This window comes from Hirundo rustica, chromosome 1 (genome assembly GCF_015227805.2).
Source record: "Hirundo rustica isolate bHirRus1 chromosome 1, bHirRus1.pri.v3, whole genome shotgun sequence".
NCBI lineage: Eukaryota > Metazoa > Chordata > Aves > Passeriformes > Hirundinidae > Hirundo > Hirundo rustica.
In genome coordinates this window covers 121,198,663-121,213,963 of record NC_053450.1, presented here as the reverse complement: position 1 = coordinate 121,213,963, position 15,301 = coordinate 121,198,663, and the positions used below count along the sequence as shown (strand labels likewise).

The 15,301-nt window shown below is 41.6% G+C and overlaps 1 protein-coding gene across 1 annotated transcript in view; it reads left to right on the top strand.

The window, feature by feature from the left end:
• CHN2 (chimerin 2) overlaps positions 1–15,301 on the top strand; it is a 158,585-nt gene that overhangs the window by 130,484 nt on the left and 12,800 nt on the right. Inside the window, exons 7-10 of the mRNA XM_040070700.2 lie at positions 4,244–4,321; positions 10,473–10,557; positions 12,973–13,146; positions 14,933–15,010. Of these exons, the coding sequence (XP_039926634.1) occupies positions 4,244–4,321; positions 10,473–10,557; positions 12,973–13,146; positions 14,933–15,010 (415 nt within the window). The remainder of the gene's footprint in view (positions 1–4,243; positions 4,322–10,472; positions 10,558–12,972; positions 13,147–14,932; positions 15,011–15,301) is intronic.

Genomic DNA, 15,301 nt, shown 5'->3' with positions numbered 1-15,301 from the left:
TCCAGCACCATTTCCCCTCTGTGCCCCGTGTCTTGCTAAGAGATGGCTTCTTTGACGTGTTCTGAGTGCATCGTGGGAAGAGCTCCGTGGGAGAAAACTAGGAAAAACCCAATAGCTGCAAGATTCCTGCTCCGTGTGTCATCTCCACCACGTGTTTGCGATTGAGCAAACATAATCTGTCTGGCAGATAACCCAGCGTGCCGTGCCTGCAAGGAAACAAGCCTCTCTTTGACCTATGACTGTATCTATGTGCAGAGTTAAGTGTATTTAGTTGGAGATCAGTCATGGATTTGTCACAGTTCCTCATCATGGAGCAATCTCCTTTTCACTTGTGGCGTCATCCAAAGAGATGTGCCCGTGCTCTTCCTTCCCCCCCATAGCTGTGTCTTTCAGCAGGCAGAGCAGCAAGCCAAGGATGTGCTGCCTGATCTCTCCTCCCTGCCAGCCACGGTCAGGCATGGTGGCAGCTCAGGGAGAGGAGCCACCACTCCCACAGCCTCTCCTCCCACCACGCTGGAGCTGGCACAGACAAGCAGGGCAGCAAGCAGAGTTCCCCCACCGCTTGCTGGAAGCAAGTCCTCTGCGCTGCCCACACGACTGCAAGAGAAATCACACCACATGTACAAAACCAAAAGCTTTTCATACTGCAATTTGTTCTTTCCTGCGCCCGAGGCCTTTGTTAGCAAACAAGACGCCAGTCTTTGAGGGGAGAGACAATGGTGTGGTTCAGCTCATGCTGCGGAGGCGCGCTGGAAATGGTGCAACAGCTGAGTTGTCATCCTCTTCCCCCTTGCTCCGCCCCTTAATTTTATTATTCTGGTTCAGTGACATTTATTTGTCTCTAAATGCCCAATTTCCTATACAGCACATCTGTTTTACAAAGAGACTAGTACACTAAAACTATATGTTAGGCAGAAATTCTGTGGTCTGAAAACACAGATAACCCATATTTGCCTTCCAGCCTTCACTAGCTTCACATTCAATGACAACCAGCAATAATATTCTTAGCCAGTGGCCTTTTTCTCTTTAGCTGCAGGCTAAGTTGATCAAGAGATGCTCTTTGAATGAGTTGACACCGTGTGCAGCCAGTCTTGTATTAGGAAAAAGAAAGCAGATAAAAGAGGAGCACTGGCTTGAGCCTTGGGTATCAGGAACTGATTGCAGCTGAGAATTTGTCATTGCTGAAGTTTGCGTTGTATTTAGAGAAGGAAGTGGTGGTATTTGTGGTCCAGCTTGTCTGAGGTTTGCAGCACCATTTAGACACCAAACCTGTCACATGTTTTATCAAGCTCCATAAGAAGATGCACTCACTGCTGGCCTTCTGTGTCTGCACATCCCGTGTCTGCAACAAATCTCCCTGAACAACTGTCTAAACAGGGCCCAAGCAAGGCAGATACCCAGGGGATAAATACAATTTCATACGTGATAAATAGTAAATACTGCTCTGCCTTAGTCATATGAAGCGGTTTGGCTGAATTTTCTCCCCCAAGCCTATTAAGTTTAATGCTTCTGTGTGAACACTCAGAGTTTCCATTAAATGTGTGTGTATGTCTGATCCCAGGATGACACTGTGATATTCCAAAAATAGTTTAATAAATTGAAATTCCGAGATGTATCATCATAAGCCTGTCACTTGAGTATCAAATCTGCCGTGTTATGTAAAAAATATTGGTTATATAATGGGATTTTTATCAGTCTAGTGACATAAATGCAAATATTAAAGCATTATTAGGAAACCAACCTCTCTCTGACTTTAGACGTGTTATGCTGGAAGTTAAACAAAAAGTAGCTTATGTATATGAGGGAGATTTAGATGCTGTAGTTTCAGTGGTATCTGACAACCCAGAGCTAGTTTGGGGGTTTTCTTTCTGATAAATATAAATACATTTTAAATGGTGTTGAGGAAAGAAAGTGGAATGTGATAAGAACTTTCAGTAACTCCAAGGTTTCCTTTGTGATGGCCCAAACTGATGCCATTGCTGCTGGGAAAAAGCAGTACTTTTACCTCTTGAAACACATGGAAAAAGAGCTGGGCAGCTATAGTCTGTCTTATCTGCTGGAAAGCAGATAAAGGTCCCAAGCTAGCAGAAACTGGGACTCACTACAAGAGAACATATGGAAAAGCAGCAGGGATTTCCTGCAGGCACAGCAGTGTTCATGCATGCATCACAGCCAGTTGTCACCAGTGGTCAGATAACAGTGCCAAGCCCTGGGGAAAGTCTGAATGGGCAGCAACTGCTCAGGGAGCAGAGGGTTTGTGTGGAAGTCCTCCCTTCTGGGGAGCAGAAGCTTTGAAGTATGGGAGGGTGTAAAAAGTGGTGTTGTGAGTTACCTGAAAAAGAAAGGAATTAAGTGTGCTATACGTAGAAGTGCATCGTTTTATGACCGAGAAGCTGATTTTGTGAGTTGGACAACTTCTTGAATACTCTAATTGGGGTACTCTCTGAAACTGCACAGCCTGTTGTTACTGATGGACAGCCATCTGTCCCCATGGGCTTTCAAATCAGCAGAGCATCACTTACTAAGTGTGGGCTGTCTGTGTGGTGGAGGGGTTAGTGACTGAATTAGATGAACCTTCTGACTTTTCAGCCTGAGGTAAAAGCAGACTGAAAAAAACAGATGCAAGGTCAACTTCACAAGTTAATGTAAGTGAATTAAATACTTGGGTTTCACATACTTTCAGGGTTAGTTGAAGTGGGGCAGACTGTAAAAGGGTGAGGTGGTCTTTAGTGTCTCCAGTTCAAACAGGCAGTTTTCCCAGCAGCACTGGCAACTCCCCACTCTGCTCTATCACAGCACTTTGAGCATTAGTCACACCTTTAGACTTAAATCTCTCTGTGCTCTGCCGAGCAGGTAACTCCTGTCCTCTTATGGATGGGGAATTGGAATACTTATTAAAGGAGTAGAAGAGGGGAGCTGGAGGGAAGGAAACCAGTGGGGAGTGGGCACTGAATGTGCTTCTCAGCAAATGCTCAGTATCTGACATCTGTGCCCTGGGACATGGAACTACCTGCCCATAAAACAATGGATCACATGTCCAGCGTAACATTGAAAGCTGTTACCAGTCAGAGTCTCAATACCTCTTGTCCCGGGCTTGAACCAGAAAATAGTTCCCCTCAAAATCTGTAGGTGCCGGTAACCAGAGCAAAGCACAACCACTCTTACCACCTTGAAGACCCTGTTCAGCAACCAGGGCTGTGCATATGCGTCTCCTGCATCCATGTAAATCTCCCCTGCTGCCTTCACTCGAGTGCTGCGCAGGGCTTCAGGGCTTCAAACCCCCTAGTCTCAGCTGGGCTTTCAGCTTTCCCTGGCAGTGAGCTACCTCAGTGCTACCAAGTGCACACTGACAAAATGCTTAGTTAAACCACGGCATAAAAGTGCTATTACTGCTTGGAGTGCTGCTGGATTTTTTTCCCTTGTACAGGATATGAAAGGAAAATGGAGGGAAAAAAAAAAAGAAAAAAAAAAGAAAAAAAAAAAAAAGAAGGAGAAAGATTTTTTTGCCCTGTAAGATTAAACATTCATCATGGTTTTAAGGACTTAATCTGCTGGCATGCAGACTGCTGGCTGGTAAGTCTCCGAGTCTGAGTGTAATTGGATGCAGCATCGGATTCGGTTGTGTGGGCTTTCCAGGGGCTTTTTGTTTGTTTGTTCATTTTTTAACACACTGCAAAGTTGAAGAGAACTGTCCCTAGAAATGCCTTTGGGGATGAAGCTGTAAAGCTGTGTGCCCCCCAGCCGGTATTTCAGCAGCACCTATCTGGAGACCCCCTCGCGGGGAGCGCAGTGGGGGAGGCTGCTCAGTGTATGAATTTGTGCTATTGTTCAAGGCACACATCTGCCTCAAGAAACTGCACGGCACAGGCCGTTACTTATTCAGATGCAGAAGCTCCTTCCGTCCCACAAGACGGCCCATTCAAGTCACATGCCAGAGGTCTCAGCAGAATGGGCTGCAGCTGCTTCAAATCTGCTGTCTAACATCAGAAGCAGTTGGACAAACTGTACCGTGCTGACTACAGTCAGGCTCCCCGGCGCCGAGGAAGACAGGGAAAAGATTTGGGATCCCAGCACTATGTTCTCAGAGGACCTGTGGCTGGAAAATGAGAAAAACTGTGCTGTTGTTCACAAGTCGAAGCGAGGAAGGAAGCGCCAAGAGCTCCTGGCCGTGGCCCTGGGGGTGAAGGTGGGAGTCAAGGGGGCACTTTTGTGGCAACCTCTGAAACTCTTTGCCTATTCACAGATCACCTCCTTGGTCAGAAGAGCAGCCTTAACTCAGAACGACAACCACTTCAACTATGAAAAAGCACACAATTTCAAGGTAAGCACAGCTTGCTATTATTTTCAGCTAAAAAGTTACATTGAGATGCCTCACATTTTATTTTTTATTGTGATGAGGTTTGCATGCACCTATTTACACTAGCTCTAAGAAAAGTGCCAAAAAATTAAATTTTTTTCCTATGTTAAGTTCCATTAACTGATTTCTTACTATGCTGTTAGATAGGCGCTTAATCCAAACAATGATTTTCCTCCTCACTGTAGCACTTGAATGACAATTTAACTCTTCTTCACAGATTTGGTTTTCTTTTTTATTCAGAAACAAAATGTTTCTTATTTATTGTCTTTATCTTAAGTGTATCTACTTTTAAATAAAAAAAAGGCCCCTTTTCAAAATCTAGCTATTATCAGAAGCCAGTAGGATTTTACCAGCAAACATTTTGGACCATTTTTGATTTCAGAAGAAGTTGAGAGAGCTCGGGTGCTCCTAACAATAAAGCAAAGCACAGTGATGGGTATTGTCTCCCAGCTTTTGTTCCCACACCATATGCTAAGGAAATGTTCTCAGAGTCCCACTGAGCTGTAGGATCTGCGCTTGTGTTTGCTTGTCAAACTAAAACAAATCACTGGGCAAACACAGGGATGTTTAAACAGATCATCTCTCTGCTGTCTATAGGTACAAAATCAGGATCTTTGGGATTCTTTTCCCAAGTGCTGTCTCTGGCAGACTGCAGCAGGGAAGTGACTCAGCTCTGGAAACGGACCTTCCAGGCAGCTTGTATTAAAGTGTTTTGCCAAAAGGACTGTGCTGGTTTCAGAGCATGCCAGCCAGTTACAGTAGCTAACGCTGTCAGATTGTGTTTTGATGCTTATCGGGATGAGCATCAAGAATAAGAGGCAGTAACAAGACAAGAAAGGAATGTATCTTAGCTTTGAAACATCAGTTTAGTTAATGCTCTGTGAGGATGCTGATCTGGGTCACTGTCAGAATAGTTCAATTCATTAGCAGAACAAGAATTTTCTGATATTCATCTAGGGTCTGTATAAAAAAGAGAAGCACTGAACAAAATCATTTCACTTAGCAAAGAAGTTTCACTTCTTATTTTTCTACATACCTTGCTGTGCAGACATTGCTAACCTCTGCAGTGATTCTGCTGTCAATGGCAGATCAATAATTTAATATTAGTGAACAAAGCAAATAATGGTATACCTTTTCTCATTCCCCTTCCTTGACCCAGTCTACAGAAAAGTCGATATTTATCTCTCTGATCAGCACTGAAGGAAATAGGGGAGACACTCTGTGTTTTCTTGCTTGATTAAGCCAACTTTCATTCTTTCTGGCTTTTGCCCTCATTATCATTTTAATATCAAAGCTATTTTAGTTGAACTAGAAAATATTTTCTCATGACTGAGACTTCTTTCCACTTTGACCCATGCATTCTTTCCTCTTCAAAATTTCCCTTGTTTTGGCTTTGATTTATAATTGGATCTGTGCCCAGTTAACTTTGCGTTTGCACAATCTAGCTGTTGTACAGTTTCAGTTCCTTTCTGTTTCAAAAGAGTCATAGTTTAACTGGAAAGCCACATGATTAAAATAGATACGTATTCAAAGACTTGACAGCAGAAAATAGTTGTTCTATCCTAGTAAAGGCAATAACAGACCCTAGGGAAAAACATTTTTAAAGTAATTGTCCAGAAAGGTCAATCAAAAGTGTTACATTTGCTTAATGGACAAATATACTCACTATGCAAATACAGTTGCTTTTCCAAAGGAATATATTAGAACATGTCCAGTTGTTGAACAAAAAATGTGGATAGCATCCTCAGAACAGAACGTTTAAATTTAAAACATGCCTCAAGGCTAATACCCTTAATATATTCCATATTCATTACATAAAAGGGTTGAGAAAACATTTTAAAAAGAAAGAATGGCTTTATGAGTCTTGGGTAAAGATGCTTGATGGCTTTTGACAGCACTCAGACTATGATGATAGGGGGTTTATCTGAAGGACAATGCTATTTTGAAGACATGCAAAAAGTTGTCTTCCCTATTTTTAGGTGAATACTGATGTGCATTATATCATTCATCTCAGTTTCTAGGGGTAAAGGTTGTGTGTCACAGTGTCCCTCATAATCTTGTCACAGGCAATTCTTCATGAACAAACAGGCAGTCTTTAGCTTTTGTCCTTTACCCGTGAAGAATGTAAAAAATGAAGGGCACATTTCTAGCAAAGCTGATGGGATTTTTGTACGTCTTATACCAAAGACCTTACTTACTGCAAGAGAGAAGGAAGGAAAGGAAGAAATAGATACAAGGCACAAATTCAGAGCAAGGACAGCTGTCCCTCCATCCTTGCCAAGCTAATACAAAAGTTAAAAAAGCAGCATTGAAGTTGGAGCGTGAGGGTACCAGGTTTATGCTGCTCTGAGCATCCATGCTTTCTCTTTCAACCTCTCTTCCAAATTTCAAGACACTCAGGGCAAGTGGACAAAAAAAGATTTAGTATCCAGGCTGATTTGTTAAGCTGTGTGCATCTTGAGCACACCACGCAGTCACCCGGATTTAGGTTTGGAGCTGGCCTCCGTCTGGCGGGACAACTTTGCATAAGCCAGTGTAGACATACCATAATTCAGGAAAGAGAGTAAATCTCTGAAGCCCTGTTATAAAAACACAGAGGTATTTCTCTAGCTATGTGGGTGTCAGCCTAACTGGATCCCAAAGTCCTCTTGCATCTTGTTCCAGTTCAGATCCAGCAGCCTCTTTCAGATGTGCTTTACCTGCCAGCTTCAGTGGGGTCCCAACTGGTGGTGTGGTCAACCACGTGCCTGAGGGCAGGAGCGTGGAGTTTGAGGATGCTCCACACTTTTTTTTTCTAGGTAGGGAATTCATGAGAGGGCTTCTGTGCTGCTTTGAGTGGGCAAATACGGATGAATAATGTGAATTTACCACAATACTGTGCCTGTTTGCCACCATAGCACGGGCAAATCTCTTCTATAAGCAGGCTAGTGGAGTAAAGGCAGCTGATTGCGCACAAATCAGGAGATGTGCTGGGAGAGAGGGGGCTCTGGGATAAATTTACCCTCATGTTAAGCACTGCAGATAATACTGCTTCTGGGAGACAAAGGGTTTGGGGGAGATATTTTTTACAGACATCATGGAGATTATGTGCATTCATTTAAATAAAAATAACAGCAGAGTCAGCTTTTCTTCCCTGCAAATGGCTCAGGTTCAGCAGGAGTCCACAAAAGAGTCTAAATGTGTCTGTATTCAGGCAAAAGTGTGAAAAAATCAGACTGGGAAATCAAATAGAAAAGTCTTCAGACCCAGTCACATAAAATCAAAATTGTCTCAGAAACAGCACTGTATAATGTCAATTAAAAAAAAAATCACTTCAAGACAATTGTTTTTGTTCTTTTCTGCAGTATTGCTCATGGCATTATTTTGTTTTGTCACTGTACAGGCATTCCTTAACTTTGGTCTCAGTTTCCCCCTCTGTGAAGATGACTCAGAAACAAACTAGAAGTGAATAAGGTAGCACCTGCAGGGGGAATGCTGCCATTTGAAAGCAAGGGCACCCGGGGGACGAAGGGCAAAGAGAACAGGAAGGAGACAAGAGGAGACATGCAGGGTTGGGTTATGTGGGGTTGTCCAGCAGAGAAGAGACAGTGAATGTAAGAAGCGACTTTTCATTGGAAGAAGATGAAAGACTGAACAGGAAAAGTACAGTGTATAGTCTGAAACGTCAGGGGGTTGGCTTATTTTAAGAAATAGTTCCCTCTGCAAATTATTTTTAAAAGTTTGAATTATGTGTCAACTGTAGCGCAGGCATCTCAAATCTATGCTGTGTATACACAGAGAGGTCTACTGAGACTTCAGGATGGGGTAAGAACCAGCAATAAATAGTTCTAGATCATAGTTCCAAAAAATCTATGCCCAGTCTGTTTGTATTGATGTGGTTACAAAGGATGGGGCATAAACTAAAACTCCATTTCAAAAATCTGAGACTTGCTGTTTCCCCTCCCTGTTTGAAACAGAGATGAGGCCCGTCTTGCAGGCAAAATTCCCATTTGCCATTCAAAAACATTGTGCTTCTAAGAACAGGCTTCATCCATTATTTCTTTAAAATTAATGACAAGCCATAAGATACTTAGTTCAAAACTGCATCTTAAGGAAATTTTTGCACCTTCATCTAGAAACTCTTGGAGTTCTCCCTTTTTTCACTTAATTTCCCTGTTTCAACTTGGCCAGAAACCACCAAGACTAGCTTTTCACAGAGTATTTCAGCTGGAGGCTTGCCATATGAGCTAAAATGCGGATCCGTGAAAAATTGAAGTGAATGAATAAAGAGAACTCAACCTTTGAGGGCCACCAAGCTGAATAGAAAAAGGGAACGATGCGCTGTCAGCACTTCTCAATTGGAGCCCTCAGTCAGCATTGATGACTTTCCAATTAATGGCAGGAAAGATCAAGGAATAATCAGCTACCATTTTCAAAATAAGCCTCAGCCAGATCGGTTGAAATAAGCTTTATGTAATGTGAGCAAGTAGGCCCCAAATATCCTAGCAACTGCAATGGACTTTATTTGTGAAATGGTGCATTTTTAAAAGTCCTGGCTGAGCTCTTACAACCCCTTCTCACAAGGTTAGCCTTTGTAAACTGCCGCAAAGCGGAAGACACAGCTAGTTATCTTCCCACAGCAGATGATTTTCACCCACAATTAAGTGCAGGTGCAGACCTACTAATGATGTGGCTTTCAGTCTATAAATGATAAAGATGCAGGCATAATTAGTTTTATCTGTAGTTTTGTATCCTCTGAAGGTCACATAGTGCGTATGACTGAAACTCAGGTCATCAGCTGTTACGTACAGCCATCTACCACCGCAAAAAGCCGTGTCTGAAATTCATGCTACACACACTGCAAAATAAAATGAAATGAGAAAGAAGTATGGGGCTACATCTATTAATATATCTATCTCAAACTTCATTGCAAAGTCTTGTTTCACCGAGATACGTGTTTTTCTGAGAGGTAAAATACCATCTCAAAAAAAGTCAAACATTCCAGTTTTGACCTTTCATTGTCAAAAGGGAGGAAGAACTACTATTGCTTTAAGTTTATTAACGTAATTATTTGACTGTGAGTAGTTGATCAGGAGCCATTTGCAATCAGGCTCACATTTTTATCTCAAAATCAGGAAGAGAAGTCTGTATTAAAATCACGATACTTCATCTTTCTGGACTCAAGAGTACAGGCTTGTGTCAGTGTGATCCTGCAGAAAAATGGGGCAAAAACATTAGCATGCAAAATGCTTGGCCTAAAACTTTACAGTTTACATGAAAAAGGCCACTGACTGTTTTTCCACTCTATGAAAAGCAAAGCGCGGCTTTTCCCATCCCAGGGGTGGAAGTGGCCTTTCAGCCATCCACCCCACGGGTAAACAAGAGCACAGAGAAGGAAAGGATGCATTAGAGCCAGAGTGTGCATGATTTATGTTTTGTTAAGCTCAATTAAGTCTCTGGCCAGAACTAGCTCATACCATGCCCATTCACAGGGGCATAGACCTCACTATTTACTCTTCATTTCAATGAAAATTAAATGCTTACTTTACCAGAATAAACATCTTAAATAAAAAGATCTGCTGTAGCCTTTGGAAAAGCAGTGGCGGAAGCAGCAGTGGTGTGCAAAATGTGGCTGGGGAGATGTGGGCTCTGTCAGCACACAAATCATTTTCTTCTTCTTTATTTACTTGTGTGGACTGTAGCAAAATGAAGTTTGATCTGCTGAAAAAGTCTATTGACATCTTTTCCCCTATGTGAGTTCAAATTACTTACTAGACTGGGGAATGGTGCTTTTATCTGCAGTTCTTTGGATTATTAGTTTTACTTTTTTATCTCCTGGTTTCTTCCCCTCTGCTATAGCTAGAATGTCAGCAGGCAAAAATTATTTGTTTTCAGTGTCATCCACAGCCTGGTTCTCTGCTATGTTAAGCCTATTGAAAGATAAATTTCAAGATCAAAGCAAATTTCTGTTCCCATGGTTTATTTCATCTAGACGTTGGAAGGATGTGGGCACTATGTGCTAAAGATTTACTCCTACTGAGTCTTCTGTTGTTTATCCATTTCAGTTGCTCCATCTGTCAGACCATCTGCCTCCCAGTGACCCCATTTCTTTCCCCCACCCCCGTTTGTGTTACAGGTCCATACGTTTCGAGGTCCGCACTGGTGTGAATACTGCGCCAACTTCATGTGGGGTCTCATCGCTCAGGGAGTGAGGTGTTCAGGTAGCACGTCAACATTTTCTGTCATTCTCTTGAAATACTCAGACGTCTGTCCCACCCCAGCCTGCACTCCTTGCAGGAGTGGAAGGCTGGGATTTCTTTAAAAGAACAAAGCAGGAAATCCTTCCACAGAAGTTAGAACATTTTCATTTGCCTCGTTAGCTGGTTTAGAAATGAAGCCATCAGCCCTTGGTTATTGAGTTACGTCCTCTGCTAGTACCTTGATCCTGCTTGTGCCTGTGCCTGTGCCTGTGCCTGTGCCTGTGCCTGTGTCTGTGCCTGTGCCTGTGCCTGTGCCTGTGCCTGTTGCATACATTCAAACTTGGTCTTTACGATTAAGTTATCCCTGATATCTCTATGTTTTAAGATGCAAGCACTGAAAGTGGCAAAGCCAGCCAGCAACAAGGTTTCATAACCCCTCTTTTTGCTACCAATTTCTGGGAAGTGCCCTTGTCTGCAAAAAAGACTGCCACCTGTTTCCCATAAAAATACCATGCATTGCTGCAAGCCTGAGATATCCCATCTCAAGATAAAAACAAAAAATATGACCTTCATTTTCCAAGAAGGATTAGTTTTTTGATGCCTGTATTGGCATTTTAATGGTGCCTTAATTATTTTAAATTCATTTGTTCTTTTGTGGAAAAAAAATATCTTGCAAAAAAACACAATAATCATCACATCATGTGCTTTTGGACTCAGCAAGTGAGTTAGTGTTTGGTGCATTACAAATGGATTTCTGTAGCTTCTTTCTCCAGATCTGAAATCACTTAAAAAAATTGTCTTACCTCTCCCTGCCCTGACCTCAAGGCATTCCTGATCTCAGACTGTCACCAAACACATCCAACCCTGACATCTGCCTTTCATAGACAGACTACATGGTTATAACCTAAAATTAATTTAGACCACAGTTTGAAGGATCAAGATAATTTTCACAAATGCACAGTTTTAATAAGTGCAGTCTCAGCTACTGCTACATCTTGTCTGTCTGTAGGTGAATGAATAGCAGTAACACAAAGAATATGAGAAGGACATTAAAAAAGAGAAATAGTAGTTTGCTTTTCAAGCTATTTGATCTTAAACACAAGTGTGCAAAACGTGACCTCACTAATGCACAGAACTGTATTTGTTCACATACAAAAAATATTAAACTTATGAAAAGGCATATTTGTTTAGTATGAAACATAATACTCTCCCTCATAAAATTACCAGCATTTAACTGTAAGTAGACAGATGCATTTAAATTTAACTTCACATGCCTGGAGAACAGCACTGAAGACAATGCAGCAGGATCCTAACTGCAGCTTCTCACATTTGTTTAGATTTCACAAATAATGTATTACTCAGTAATAATTGTATGGAGAAACACACAAAACCCTACCCAATTCCATTAAATGTTTAGGTGTGCTTATGATTTTGCTTGATTAATATTTCATAGAGTATAATATTGAAATGTGTTGCAAGTAATAGTCCTGTTTACATTTTTAATAGCTTAATGTTATCTCAAAGGGTTGTCAGTGATCACTATGACTGGGGAAGGCATTAAAACAGGAATCAGAGATATATAAGATAATGCAACTCACAGTGATAGTGTTTGCTTTACTGAATCTTAAAAATTCATTTGGCTGAATACTTGAATCTATTGGAAGAATTCAGTTTCTGGAGGTGAAGCAGTGATGGTTTAACAGAAACTCACCTGCAAACTGAGGGCATTATTTGGCTCTGGAGTAAGACAGCAAGAACTATTTGTAAAATGAATCACTTTTGTACATCATGCCTTTCACAGCATTTTATATGCCTAAGCTGACCTACAGGCTAAGCCACAGGGGACACTTAGTCACCAGTGAAGCGAGGAGCCAGGGATGGGGAGTCTGCTGATGTGGCGGAGCGAGCCAAAATGTGACACTGCAGCAGTGTGGAAAGGGGAGTGAGGCATGCTGGCTCACAGCACTGTCCCAGTTGGAGCGCTCAGGTGGATCTTAGGTTCTCCAGCCACGATCAACGCTAAGCCACACAACAGCCAGCAGAAGACAATCACTACTGTGCCAATTTTATTTATGGCTCAGCTGAAATACCCAGAAGTTAAGTCTCACATGTTTAAATGCAGCACCTTGAGCTATATGTCCAGTAGTGAACTAATCCAGACTGCACCAGCAGTCTCCCTCAGCTCAGAGGAGTGTAAGGGACATCAGAGTTTTTAAAGATTTTTGACAACCCTGCTAGAGTTTACTTTTCCCACCGTGAGATTTTTACGCATTCTTATGCTCATCCCTCTCATCTCCGCACTATTCTGTCTTTCCTGACTGATGGGGAAATTGCGTCCCTTGCTTGATGTGGACCAGGGAAATAAATTGTTAGACGAGATCTGTCGGCATTAGTATTAATTAATTAATGAGTTAACCTGGGTAACTCTGCTTGCAGACTGTGGGTTGAACGTACACAAGCAGTGCTCCAAGTACGTGCCCAACGACTGCCAGCCAGACCTCAAGAGGATAAAGCGAGTCTACTGCTGCGATCTCACCACGCTGGTGAAGGCCCACAATACCCAGAGGCCCATGGTGGTGGATTCCTGCATTCGGGAGATCGAAGCAAGAGGTTTGTGTGCTTGGGAGAGCAGCAGGCACAGAGAAGTGAGGAGGATTTGAATTACGTGCTAAGCTAGAACACGGTGCTGTGCTCGTGCACACTGAGAACAGGATGAGAAAAGGGGGTTTTAAGTGTATAGGTGATACATTGCTTTGCATTAACTAATAAAATGAAATCATGGCATGCCTTAATGCAGTTCCCTGAAATGCTTTCTGAAAACATGTCAAAACATGTATTACGTTACACTTCTGAAAGGGGTGAACTTTAAAGTGAACTTTTAAGTTCATGTTTATGTGTCTTTTTTCATTACTTTATTTTAACATACCTAGGGACACATCCAATTTCAGAGTAATCACTTTAAATCAAATCCATTTTTAATAACCTTTACGGACATTGTGGGCAGGAGAACACAAGTGACTGGAAGTGACTCAGACAAGTGAGGTCAGGGGCTATGGTGTTTTGTGCTTGGACACAAATTGCGTGGGGTTTCTCATGACGCTCGGTTACTGACTGATGGATCCTGTGGCACAGGCAGCATGGCACAGCCAAAACTCAAGCTTGTGACAGGTTTTTGGTGAACAGATGTGTGCCAGATTGAAGGAAAAACCTTCAATAATCACATATCCCCTCCTTAATATTCATGTATTTTTCCTTTGGATAGCAAATGTGCATGTCGTGCTGCCCAATAAGCCAAATTTTCCTTTTAGTCACAGCTTCAGCACAGGAATCTAATAACGTTGAATTGGTGGCATCCCAGTAATCTGCATAGCAACACACTGATACTAGCCATAGGGATTTCAAACCCACGCATCATCTACTGAATTGACTCAAAGACTTACTAGTAAATCCCCTGCACTGCTCTGTAAAGCTCTAGCAGGATTATATCATCATTGCAGGGACAAATGGAAAGAATAGTATGGACTAAGACAGAAGAGCTTTACTCTGATGATACAAGCAGGAAGCTACATTGCATTTGAGATCTAATCACTTACTTGTACATTTATTGATTGAGATAAAATCTGCTGCCTGCTCTCTGTTTTTTCAACATCTTTATATTCCTTTCCTTAATTGCCATAGAACTATGAAAGATTCTGATTTTGTTCTAAAGAAGACAAAGAATATAGGAACTTATAAGTAGGTTAACACAGTGCATAGTTACAATAAGGGATTTGGGGATTGAAATGAATAATGTGTGTGTAACTTGGCTTGCTCTGCTGAGCTGCCCGGCATTTCATGTTGGTACGGAGAGTTGTGGAAGTGAGGAGATCTCTTGTGGTGAAAGAACTCTAGAAGGGATGAACTGATGTGGGGAAGAGTTGTATCCACCACATCTATCAGCTGTGTGTAAGTAAAAGCTGACAGCAAAACAGGAATGAATTGTGCTCATAGGGAAAGGCAGTCTTTTACTTGCATTGCTATTTATCATTAGGCAACTGGAAGGAGACCTCTAAAGCTTTATTAATTATAGCCAAATCCAGGAAAATCTCCTACATAAAATTAATAAATCGTAATAACATCACAGGCCTCACCATTAGCAAATTGCAGTATTTTTCTCTAACATGATCAAATCGACCATGTACCTAACAAAATCAGAAAGTATAAATTCTAAAATGCTTTAATCCTTTAAAAAAAAAAAAATTAACATCATCTTGATCTCTCCTCAACTGCTCCAGAGTTTCACATTACAAATAACATTTTGCTTCGCTTAGTAGGTCTGTTGTTCTTGCTTTGTTGTTCTTAAGCCTAAATACCTGTTGGTTACTGAAGCTAAGTTAACAAGAACTTTTTGTTTCAGGTTTAAAGTCCGAGGGCCTCTATAGAGTTTCAGGCTTCACTGAGCACATTGAAGATGTGAAAATGGCCTTTGATCGAGGTACACCATTTTTAAATCTTGTACAGTTTTAATCTAAGCTTTCAGTTCTAGGACATTTCAGATCTTTCTAGGTTTATATATGTACCATGGTAATGAAACTGACATGTAAGCAGAAGTACAGAAATTAACCTTTCTTTTCTGAGTTTAAAGTGATCTGTAGTCTTTTCATAAGAAGAAATCACATTTCATAGTTGGAAGGAATAATGAAACATGAAGTATTGGCATGTAGAAGCTTAATTGGGGGACTGGATGATTGCTCAACCTAGCAGCACAGCCTACGTCCTAGTTCAA